Here is a 12,517-nt window from a genome sequence, read left to right as displayed (position 1 = left end):
TTTCAGTGTTCTTAGAAAGTGCAATATGTGCAAAATATCTTGATCCTCAGTCAATTATAGTAAATCCTGACTGAATTTCTTTACAATTTTTTTTTAAATTGTTAAATAATTTCAATGTACACTGTAAAGGACTTTATAGGCTAAAGCAAGTGGTCACATTAACTTCCACAACTTCATTCACCTGGATTTATTTAAACACAATCATATCAACACAAATACAACCACATACTTAAAATTAATTTTAAAACATGTTTAAAGGAAATAAAAGTCCATTAGGTGACACAAATAAAAGTAAATAATATATAGACAGAGGGAAATCCTCTTTGGAGTATGTCTCTGATCAAAAATAATAACATCTCAGAAGACCAACTAAACATACATGAAAGAAAAAAATAGTGCCATGCTTAGTGTAACATATGACAAACACAGGGGTATTTGCAGTAAAGCATCATTCTGGACTAAAAGGGAGTACAATAACTTTTCACTGTGTCTGTCAGCTGTAGCATTTGCACTGAAATGCAAGATATATAACATTCATGATTATGTTGAAGCACAAACACATTTCCAGTTCAGCTTCTGGCTGAATGTCTTAGTATCTGCAGTTTCAGGAAACTTGTCTCTTGACAAACTCAGGAAATGTTGTATTGTGGGTTTATATCCGCCGTTTAGATTAACTCAGTGCAGCTTTAGCTACTAGAGGAAACTGCTAAACAGATCCTTGAATAATGGTTAAAATAAATTGTTGGTTACCTCGTAACCTATTTTGCCTTAAAGTAACAAAATCAGCTTGCTACTATTCTAGAATTAAGTAATTTAATACCTCAGTCTTATCAGGTTATTTCAAGATCCCAGACATGCACATCAATACATCCACACGCATGAACATATGTATGAACAGCTGTGTTTGTGACAGCGTAGCAACAGTCGCAGCTTCAGTTCTCTCCCATCTCAGACACCAAAAATAACTTTGAGATCAGCCAGAGAGAGTTTGGAGAAGGTGCTTCCTGTTCCTGACAGCACATTCTGGGCCAGCTCCTTCTTCTTCATCTGCAGCGTGGAGATCTTCTCCTCCACTGTGCCTTCACACACAAACCTGGTAGCCCACACAAACACACAGCTATTAACGCAAAGACAATTAACTTTCATATCCTAATGACAAACAAGGCACATTACTGTCTTCAGTCATGGACCTGGACAATGAAGATGCACACAGAGTTACAAAGCATGTTTTAATTGCACTGTTGCCGCCATGACAAGAACATTTGAATTTGAACTTTTCCTGTATTGATGTGCCACATCTTGACACTTTATTGATTTCTCCATATGCTGTGATAGTGAGTAATAGTTTCCACACAGTGGATGTCCAGCTGATTCGTTACCTGTGGATGGTGACATCTTTGTGTTGTCCAACCCTGTAGATCCGGTCACAGGCCTGATCCTCTAAGGCTGGGTTCCTGTCAGAGACAGTCAGAGGTTAAAAACTACACATTCTTACACTGATGTTATCAAAACTTTCTCAACTCATCGGCAGCATTACACATTCATCTGTTTGTGATGACCAAGTCTCTACAAAACAGCACCAAATTGTAGTTTATTTTTTTAATCTGCTGACATTTTTTTTATGTTAAACCCCTCATACGAAAGGTTTCTTCAAATCTTTAAGAATTTGCTCACTCTCACTGAAATGTGACTTTATAAAAATAAATATAAAAACTTCTACACATATTTTAAAACTGAAGCACTGAAAGGATTGAGATAAAAGTAGGAGTTAAAGTTGACCTACCAGAGGAAGATCAAACTATTCACAGATCTTTCAGGTAAAAGTCACCGAGTGGTTTGTTGACATGTAATAATGAATTTTGTTTGTATAAAAAAAAAATTCTACACAAGTAATAACAACAGGTTTATTTACTTTAAGAACAATAGTATAAAAAGAATACATAAATCACTGATTCAGACAAAAGACATACTTCACATACAACTGGCTACATGAAGCAGAGGGAAGCTAACGGCAGCGATTCTACTCATGGTTTTGTGTAGGGCAGCGTGCATCTCACCAGTGCATGTCAATGAGGAAGAGGTGATTCCCACCGATGAGATTGAGTCCGACACCTCCAGCACAAAGAGAAACCAGCATCACCTTGGGCAGAAAACCAGGAATTAAAGTTCATTTTAGGAATTTTGGAAAACTTCGTCCACTTTCTTTTTAAGTTGTGTGACAAAGCGATGACCTCGAAGGCATTTTTTTTTCTCTTTTGGCTATATACAGTACATCTGAAAAACAACACAAAAAACAGGTGTTTGTGAAGCAATCATTACTGAAAACATACCCCTGTTATATACATACAGTATATTAAAGGCACCATCTGGAGTTATATTGTAAGCAAGCAAAAGTTATGTTGACATTCACTATCTTTGTGGTCCTTCCTCATAAACAATGTAGAAAGCTGATTTTTGTTGACATTGTTTGATTCCATGTTTGCTGGTGTGCAGTCTTCTTCCCTGTCCTTGTTGGAACATTGTTCCATTAGCAGTGTAAGATGTCACCAACGTGCAAGCAGCTGTTGCCTAATCAGCTGTTGGGAGCGACCGGAGGCAAAAAGCTACATTTCTGATCTGTGCAAACCAACAGAAAATATTGATATTCTTACCTTTAATAAAATACCATTTTAAAAGTAGTAACAGGGTCTCGCTGTGTCTTGGTTAACACGGTGGAACATTTGGAGTGAGATGTACCTGGGGTCCTTTGGGGTTAGTGTTGAATTCCTCCACCAGGTCCATGCGACGTTTCGGGTTGACAGTCCCGTCGATCACGGCGTATCTCAAGCCCATTTGCTGCAGATGAATGGCTACGATGCCGAGCATGCTGGTCCACTGAGACACGATCACACTGAACAGTACCAGACAGGAGACATCAGGGGGATTACACATTTAAAGATCATGTATACAGATGTGTACAGAGAAGGTAAATAGGCATGAAACGAACAGACAACAGCCACAACAGCTACTGACTGGACCTTTTGGTGAGATTGATTTGTCTACAGAAGGAGCTTAAGGTGTCCATGAGATGTGATTGTTTTACCTTTTCTGATCATCACTCTTCTGTCTGATCGTCTTCAGCTCAGAGACGATTGCAGAAATCTGGACATTTGAGGAAAAACCAATCAGTTCAATAAAATATCACAAGTGATACAGGAAAACATGTTTTTTTTTTTTTTTTTACTAATAAACACAAACTCTGACTTGAATCACATCCTGTCCTATCAAACATGGGAGAATAATTTCTTCCCACTAGGCATGTTGTATATTTTCCCTGGGCTCACGACAACAACAGGTTTTAACCAAGCAAGAGCAGATCATGACATCACCCACTGGTTTGAACAGCATTTCGGCCATCGCCATCTCGGATGTTTTGGTACCGAAAGTGACCATATTTATGTCCCTCGTCACCCTTTTGTGCTTTCAAAACTGTGTAGTGGGCAGAGAGAGGCTACAACCGATCTCTTTAAATAATCTGTGCCTTTAGCTTATCTCTATGGAGACCACTTAAAAATAATTTTCCTGCTATACAAGTCACCAGCTGGTCCCTGGTGAACAAAAACAACGATTGTATTCTAAACAGAGTGAGTGGTCTTTATCAGTCCAGCTTGTAACAGCAGATGTCCATCAGCCTGCAGGACATATTAAAGGGGTAATTGGGGCATTTGGGTGTTGAGCACAGTGGTTACCCACCTTTGTGCTTTCACTGGTGTTCTCAAACAGCTGTGAAGGGAAGCGGGTGCCATTAAGGGCCACCGTGTCTTTGGGGTCAGGGCACGATGAAGAGGAGCTGGAGGAGAGCGACAGAGCATTGAGCTGCTCCTCCAGAGACAAGACGATCCCATCACCCTGCAGCTCCGAGGAGTCCAGCGTCTGAGACGAAGAGGGAAATGAACGTTTGTGTATTTCACACATTGGCTCTTTGTGTGTGTGTGTGTTTTCATGTACTACAAAACTGGTAAGCCTTGTCAGAGCATGTGACCTTCATACACCATACCTTCTTGAGAAGTGAGATGTGACAGCAGCACTGTCGGAGGCGCAGCAACAAGGACAAGATGTGGATGGTGCTGGATGCCTGCTGGGGCTGCTGGGAGCTCAACACAGAAGCATCAGCCTGGGACAGACCAAACTCCTGGGCCACTGGAGAGAGAGCACACACATTTCAATGAAAATCCTGGGTTATCTTATAATAGTTATTGTTTTCTACACATAATTTTACATATGATGCAGATTTTTTTTTAAAAACTCTGTGCAAAACAATTTTTGTTTGTGTCAAGATGTCAAACTCTGATTAAGGATGGAGACACCAGTAGAATTGCATGTAATCACAATCATATCCCAACACCTGGGACAGTGTTCATGTGCTTTGTTTAGGTTGACGAAACAACCAGCGGATATTTGACCTTTGTCGAAGGGGTTGGAACTGGAAGCGTTTCCCTTCTTCACGTCGTTTCCTTCGTGTCTCTTCAGGTAGTTCTGCAGAGTAGATCTAGAGGAAAAGATCACCATATTATTGTCATATCATATTTTTCTTTCTACTTTATATAGGAAGCACGGAGCCTTGAGGGGCCATAGTGAGAACTTTTTTGAGGACTACTTTTGCATTATATCCCAGTATGTTTTGCATTAGCTTGCAATACAATATTTTTCTTTTTCCATTCCTTCTGAGCCATATGTCCGTTTCTGATCAGCTGCTCCCATCATAACGCCCCAGCATGGATTCATTTACTCATTTAATTTCAGTATGTTGATATAGTACTGCTCAATAGACTTTGTCATGTAGATAGAGAAAATAAACTTAAACGAATAGTTAGATCAACAGGTCTCTCAAGCAGAAAGCAGTACAGTAATCTGCAGGATGCTGTTGCTTTCATTAGGGACCAGTTACTGTACTCAGTTTTGCATTAAATATACGTCACCAGCTTTCTCCCTCTCATGTGACTGCTGCGGATACAGACTTACTGAAAGGAGGCTGCAGTGACCAAAATCGCTCCTGTTTTATTTACATATAGATCCGGGAAGTGAGATCCGATTACAAGAATTCAGTCGAGACGCATGAAACACCACGTGTGAAGTGCCGTAGATGCTAGAGATGTTCACTTGTGACCCGATCACACAGGACACATAATGCAGAAAGTGAACAGGGCCAGACTGTAGCTGTGATTATGACAGCAGCCTTGGGACGGCACAGCTGTCACTGCAGCTGAAGCCGTGGCTGCTGTACTCTGGCTGTCACGACTACGGCTGGGATACATCAGCTTTAGTGATTGTAGCACATACTGTCATAGAAGTACTGCAGATTCAAAAACTAACAGCTGGACGAATCCATAACACTACAGACTGATACACAGCAGCAGCTTCAGTCTGAACCATATCCAGCAGGCAGAGCAGCACCAGCTGTTCACAAGAAGAAGATGAATGGTCAGAGATTCACCGTTAAAATTAAATAACCTCTAAATGTATCATCTAAAGTGTCACGTCATCTCTCCTTCCCGTAGTACCTGCAGCGTGTTTCCTTTAATCGGCAGTGTGTTATAACTGAACTGTACCAACACACCATCTGTTCATACAGACCAGAGCAGCTGAGCAGGAATAAACATACGGCTCAGCAGGAGTGGAAGAAGAAAGTGTTGTGACGGAGTGCAGAAATAATCCGAACAGAACATCCCATTTTTTTTTAGATTGTGTGTAGTTTAAAGGGGAACGTGAATTATGTTCCTGTCAAGTTGTGGCCTGCTGGAAGCCAAAGTCACCTGATGAATCTTTGTTTCATATCCAGCCACTTTTCAAAGCCCTTAATGGAAAACATTGTCATGTTAAAATAGTTGAAAATAGCTAAAGTTGAATGGAAAAGGCAAACATAGCACTAAAAAGTAGTTGAAGTACATAATTACAGTTCATTATAAAACTCCCAAATATTGTGTTGTCTTTAGAAATCTGGAACAATTAACTGGAGGACAGTTATTCTTACTCTTACTTTTATGAATAGTCGTGCATTTCCTAAGCTAAAGAAGGCTGGAAGTGAGAATAAGGAAAGCTTAAACACATTGAAAAAGCTTGGAAGCAGATAGAAAGGATGTTTTCTCATAAATTTTGTCTTCGATAATAAAAAACTGAAACAAAAACAAGAGACGAGTTGTTATTTTACCTGGATTGGGCGAAGACTACGTCGTACACAGCCTGCTCGTCCTCAGAGAGTTTCAGTTGATGCACTGTGCAGGTGCGATCAGGAAGATTCACCTAAAACATTCAAACACTTCACTTTAGGTCCAGAGAAAGTGTTGTATAAACTGACACACAACTTTCATGTCCTGTGACACTCTGTGTTACCGCAAATACGAGGTGTTCAAGGTGTGTGTGAGTGTGTGTCTGTACCAGCGGTTTCCCCGTGGAGTCCCGTTGGTCTTTGGTTCGTCGGAGCAGCAGGGTCCTTGTCAGGATGTTGAGTCTCTCTCGGCCTCTGTTGGAGCCGTTGTCCACCTGAGCTTTCCACAGTTTGTACTCATCAAACGGAGAGCAACGCAGAAACCTGACAGACACAGTGAAGGAACACAATCGGTTTTATGAACCTTCTTGACTTTTACTTCACTGCAGTGAAGACACAGTGATGTTAGAGGTTTAAAAAAACACTTCAGGGTCAGAGTCATTTACAGTGCATTATTAGGGAAAAGCATAATTTAATTTATCAGTGTTTCCATGTATAAGGTGAGAAAATAAAGAGTCAGAAAAGTAAAAGGGCTGTTTATAATGCTGGTTAATAAATAAACATCTCGGTGGTTGAGCCTTTTCTTTTTCCAAATGTTAATATCATTACTACCACCAAGATGATGACTTTGCCCCTGTACATTTGTGTGATAATGAATTCAATGAATTTGTAAAACTGAGATCACTAAGTGTTAACTATCTTATAGCTATTTCTAAAGCACTTTTTAGTCATAACTCCTAAACTGTGAGGAAAACAATATAGTTCCTGGAAGTCCAATTTCTACCTGAATACATTATGAATGAATTCTATTAACGTGTCATTTGCTTCATTTTAGCTTGTCCTGCTTAAAGACTTTATTCTATCACATTTTGTTTCATACTAAACACTTCTGCTTCACTGGAAATAGAAGGGCTCTCGTTCAGAAACACGCAAAACAGAGGAAGCCTTTTGGCCAGTCAGCTTTTTTTGAAAGCTCTTGTATTCTCTGTATTTTTGTCTTACTTGAGCAGCGAGTACATGTCCAGCAGGTTGTTCTGGATGGGTGTACCGGTCACAGCCCAGCGGGCCCGGGCCCTCAGCTGACAGACCGCCATGGAGGTCTGCACTTTGGGGTTTTTGATGTTGTGGGCTTCATCGAGAACCACGCGAGCCCAGGCTACTCGCAGGAGAGGAGCCGAGTGGGACGGCTGAGGGGAGATGAAATAGTGGGAGGGAAGTTTGTGTTTGTGTAAGTGTATAAGGTCACACATCACAATGATGTTTCCAAAATTGGTGGTTTTTTAAAGTTATCTTAATTAATAATCATAAAACAGTTTTTTTTTATATACATAAAACAGCTAAATATATTAGCTGCAAGCATTTTCAGTATAACTTTATATTTTCAGATACATTCCACTCTCATTGATTAGAATTGACTTTTTGCCATAGATATAGTATTTACCACATCATCAGAATCCTTGCTGGGTTTATCAGCCTCTTCCTTCTGGACTGGAATCTCCTTAGAGACCAGAGTGTATGTGGTCACCACCACGTCGTAGTCTGCCAGGCTGAGGGACAGAAACAAAAGTCTGATTCAGTTTTTTTGTGCTTCAAATCTGCTCTGAACCGGAAGGACAGCAGGTCAGCTGTTTTAAATGTTTATTTAATTATATTACTTCAACACATACTGGATGCACAAAAACAGGCTGTTTTTAGTTACTTTTCTAACTCACAATTTTTTGTAAAATTTGAAGTATGTAGTTCTTTAAGTTTGTAAAATTTAAAAAAAGCAACTTAAAATACTTTTGGCCATTTCAGTTGTGCAGTATGCTTAATATAGGAAGTGATAGGATTCATTCTGTAAAAACAAAAACATCAACAACATACAACTTTGCAAATTACATGTTAGATTTTTAATAGAAGCACAACAGAACTCTGAACTCCTGACGGGACTGATACACTGAACACAACTCTGTTGTAAATACACGAATGATTCCCACCCAAAAACTAACAAAACGAGTTTGTGAAGTATTTATTTGCGTTGTGCAAGAAGTTTTGTCATTGTCATGCTTTGTCTAACGATGGTCCGAACTGCTTAGTGTGTAGACATGTCAGCAGTGGAGCTGTGTGAAAGATAATTATATTCCTAATGTGGTTTTGTATGGCCTCTATGAACATTTTAATTTCCAATTGGTTGATGGAGGAAATATAAATCTCTCACAAAAGCCAGAAAGTGAACAGAATGTTAGATGAGAACTCAACAGTGGTAAGTGTGTGTTTGTGTATATGAATGTGTGTGTGGTTCCCTCACACTCTGGCTCTCCTCTCGCGGTTGGGCCCGTGGTAAAGACACACAGTCAGCTTCCCCGTCTTCACATGTCTCTCAATCTCCTTCTTCCAGTGGTGAATCAGGGATGCAGGACAGATGATCAAAGTGCCTTTAGAAGCCACAATGCTGGAGTCTGCAGGATAAACAAGTAAATTAAAAAAACATTTAAAAAAGAGGTTGGATATGAACCGCATGGAAAATATCGAGCTTTACTTTAACTGACCCACTAAAACAGAGACAAAATGTAGTCACCAGTTTTGGATATCCATCTCTCTAGCTTCTTCTCTTCCTTCTTTTTATCTTCCTCTTTTTCCTTGATCTTCTTGGCCAGTATGAGAGCAATCATGGTCAGTGTCTTCCCCAGACCCATGTCGTCCGCTGAATACAAAAACAATAATAATAAAAAGTGACAAGCACAAGAAGAAATAATTTAGAAAATGCAAGGTGGTGCTTCACTGACACACCACTGAGTCGTTCTTTTCAGAAATGATTCCCTGGCTAACCGGATTAGATGTCGCTGAACTATTTTCTAATGAACCAAACTGACTGGCCTGATTTCTCTCTTTGTGTTTGACCCATTGACTGTATATAAAAGCCTTGAAAAGCAGCGGAGGACACCATACCTTGGAGGAAAAAAATGAACTTAGTGTGCCATAGCAATGCACCTCATAATATCTCAAAATAAATACACTTCAGTGGCTTATTTCCAAAATGAGTCACGGGTCATTTTTGTGCCAGAAAAACAAGACAAATAAATTGAGTTTAAACTACTACAGTATATTATCTCTATTCCACACTTATCTCTTATCAGTAAACTATTTACTAATGAATAAGTAAAAAAAAACCCGACCTGTCCACTTACCCAGAATTCCTCCACAAGGATTCTGCGTTTCTCTCCAGAGCAGCCAGGCCAGAGCTCCCCTCTGATGGGTCAGGAGCAACACCTGCCCAACCAATCAGAAAAAGAGCTTATATTATTGGTGGAACATAATGGTGCAATCAAACACTTCAACATTAAAACCACGGTCATAAATCTGCTGCAATAACTTTTTATTTAAATTTACTTTTCTGATTTCAGGTGTTACATCAGAGTTTTGAACCCGGCTGCAGGGATTTTCTTCCATTCAGCCACAAAAGCTTTATTGAGCTGCAACACAGATGCAGGGAGATGAGACCCGGTGACCAGTGTGCGTTTAATTTTATTCCAAATGTGGTGGATGGAGTTGAGGTCAGAGCACTGTGCAAACCATTCCTCCACGGCACTGTTATTATAGCACAGGAATAGGTCTGTGGACCAGTGTAAATCTGAATCATAGACTGGATATAAAAGAATATTAAAGACAGGCAACACTCACTGAAGTTTTGCCCAAATCTAATTGGTACAGTCGGATTTTATGAGCGAATGACCTGACGAGTGACCGAGGGAGTGTGTCACCTTGATGCCTTTGGGATCCGGGGCCTCGGCCTCCGCGTCGGGACAGGACTCCAGGGATTTATGAAGATGGTCAATGGCCTCACAGGTGGCGTTTTTCACTGCCAGCAGACGGTTGTCCGTCATTCTGCCACCATAAAAGGCCTGTGCCTGTGGGTTTGCTGAAAACATGAGGACCTGAGGATTAGTGTATGTGACATAGTACAACTGAAGGTAGTGAAAGAAGAATTCAATCCACAGAAAACTAAACTAAATCAGGGTGAAAATAAAAGCAAATTTGAAAGGATCAATAGCCACTTTTTCTCACTAACTTTACAAATACTGTATATTGAAATAAGTGTTTTGAGTTGCTTCAACTGATATGGCAGAACAAAAAAAATGCTATTGTATGCTAAAAAAATCAAATTGTAAAACTGTTGAAATATTTGTAACTGTTAATAATGTCAAACTAAAGTTCATGTAATCCATCCTCAGTGTGTGTGTATTTGTTGTAATAAGAGAGCAGGCTGACTCTTCCTATGACATGAATACTCCGTTTACCCAGAACTAAAACCAACAGAGACATTGACTTAACAATTCATGTGTAGGTGACTGCTGCTCTACGGAGCCACGACCCAAATCAGGTATAGTCATGATAAGCAAATGAAGCCAATAGTATGGGATGGGTAATAAGGTATGTTCTCTACTAAACCTTATAAAAGATGATGTATAATCAATAATTATTCAGTTACTCTGCAGACTAACTCAGATCTTTGTTGCAATAATAAAGATCCTGGTTCCTCTGAAGTCTTTGTCTCCGTGAGGTTGTTTTCCAAAACAATGCACGAATAAAGATGAACAGAAATGTCTTCGACCTCCCCATCAGGCCTACCTCCGAACATCTGGGTGCATCCCTGGCTCAGCTGAAGCCCCAGAGAGCTGCCGGAGGCCTGGTGTTGGGAGGGGCCCGCGGCTGGAGGCGCCGGGAGCAGGATGGTGCCTCCCTGCCGGCTGAATGGGTTGATCTGAGATCTGCTGATACCAGAAACACCGGTGTTACCTCCATCCTGGGGTTCTGAAAGTCATTTATATATTACAGTTAGTCAGAAGACACAGACATGAATGTAAATTCAACAATTTCACGAGACTATAGAGCTTAGGGACGAGCGAGTACCCCATTATCTGTGTCTGTATTTCTTTAACCAATTAAAAATTTGTATCTGTACTCAGAGTGGGCGGGGCTTAATCCGGAAGTGGCTGGTGCTTGGAAGTGTGCGAGTTGTACATTTTCTCTCATATTTGTCATATCTCATCTCTGTACTGTAGAAATTGTCTAAAGAAGGATCGTCACTGTGTTTTTATTTGTCACTGCATGTAAAACACAGTTAAATCTTATTTTACAGCCTGGGAAAAGAATTAGTTTTAAATGTTTTTATCAATAAATTCTGCGACAACTGTCTGAGACCCAAAGAATGTTAGTCCAGTTTGAAATTATGGAAAAACAGGGCCAAATGTCCACTTCAGAGTCTCAGACAATAACCCATCGAGAGTGGAATTACTGCAAAACTCTGGAGTGAAATCTTGACAAAAGAAACATGACATTATTCCTGCTAACATCTCTTACCAGGCTGAGAAGCAGCAGTGAGGTTTAGCGACTCCAGCGCCTCCTCCAGCTCGTTGATCTGTGTCTTCAGCCTGTCTCCTTTATCTGGCAGAGCTGCCACATTCACCGAGGACAGAGTGGCCTAATCAGCAGAAAAGAGAAGGAGGAAGACAATCAGATACAGATACAAATGGAAACACTGGAAAATATTAACAGAGAACATCTGCCTCGACAATTGCCCCAAATATTTGATGTTGTGTTGTGGTCGGTACTACTGAAGAATGAAGAACAGTGAAGAGGATAGCAGCAGGTGGGTGAAATCAGTTTCCCCTTTTTATATTTTGCATCAAAACATCATCATTTCCATAAATCTGCTGCAGGTAAAATATGAAATACAGAGCCAAAGTACATCTCAGAAATGAGTGTGAAGGATACTGTTACATATTAGATATTGTAGTGCAAAACAAAGCATACATTTGAGTATTGTATATAGTGTGACATTTTGCTTCCATTTAACTATAAACCACAAGTTTTATAAATCCATTTTAGTCTTAAAAAACCGGAGTGAAAACACTGACAAAATGTCTGGCTACTTTGTCTGTTGGCCCCCAATAAACTATACTGAAAAAAACCTAATTGTTGACCTCAGCTGTTGACTGTACAGTCAAAAATGTTCCGATAATAAATCAATATTCCTTGAAACACTTACACTTTAAGGCGAGTGACAGACTAAGACTTTCACTCTTTGTGCTGACCCAGCAATAATACTCTACAGGCAGCGATACGTCATGATGTACTGCATATTAATGTGTCAACAATAATACCACGATGGAGACCACAGTACATTTTTCTGAATAATAGAAAATTTAACCAGTGTTTGAATTACATCCATAGGTCAACTTGGATTTAAAAAGTTAGCTGTACTGTCCTTCATTAGCTTCCTCTGCAGCC

General features: G+C 40.0%; 1 protein-coding gene across 4 annotated transcripts in view; it reads right to left on the bottom strand.

The window, feature by feature from the left end:
- Positions 1–172: 172 nt before the first annotated feature.
- The window catches only part of ttf2 (transcription termination factor, RNA polymerase II), a 17,417-nt gene continuing 5,072 nt past the window's right edge, over positions 173–12,517 (bottom strand). For all 4 annotated transcript variants that reach the window (XM_069155037.1, XM_069155036.1, XM_069155038.1 and 1 more), the window contains exons 8-25: positions 11,588–11,708; positions 10,856–11,038; positions 9,988–10,145; positions 9,415–9,496; positions 8,805–8,930; positions 8,535–8,685; positions 7,686–7,791; positions 7,247–7,431; positions 6,415–6,568; positions 6,188–6,279; positions 4,443–4,528; positions 4,037–4,179; positions 3,733–3,912; positions 3,083–3,141; positions 2,737–2,890; positions 2,058–2,140; positions 1,380–1,454; positions 173–1,093 (exon numbers count right to left, since the gene is read on the bottom strand). In XM_069155037.1, coding sequence (XP_069011138.1) covers positions 949–1,093; positions 1,380–1,454; positions 2,058–2,140; positions 2,737–2,890; positions 3,083–3,141; positions 3,733–3,912; positions 4,037–4,179; positions 4,443–4,528; positions 6,188–6,279; positions 6,415–6,568; positions 7,247–7,431; positions 7,686–7,791; positions 8,535–8,685; positions 8,805–8,930; positions 9,415–9,496; positions 9,988–10,145; positions 10,856–11,038; positions 11,588–11,708 — 2,283 coding nt within the window. In that variant the 3' untranslated portion in view covers positions 173–948. The remainder of the gene's footprint in view (positions 1,094–1,379; positions 1,455–2,057; positions 2,141–2,736; positions 2,891–3,082; positions 3,142–3,732; positions 3,913–4,036; positions 4,180–4,442; positions 4,529–6,187; positions 6,280–6,414; positions 6,569–7,246; positions 7,432–7,685; positions 7,792–8,534; positions 8,686–8,804; positions 8,931–9,414; positions 9,497–9,987; positions 10,146–10,855; positions 11,039–11,587; positions 11,709–12,517) is intronic.

Source organism: Embiotoca jacksoni, unplaced genomic scaffold (genome assembly GCF_022577435.1).
Source record: "Embiotoca jacksoni isolate LCO1_2020_lvr unplaced genomic scaffold, fEmbJac1.0.p SCAF_2, whole genome shotgun sequence".
NCBI lineage: Eukaryota > Metazoa > Chordata > Actinopteri > Embiotocidae > Embiotoca > Embiotoca jacksoni.
The sequence above is the reverse complement of the archived record's forward strand: the minus strand, read 5'-3'. Positions and strand labels throughout refer to the sequence as shown.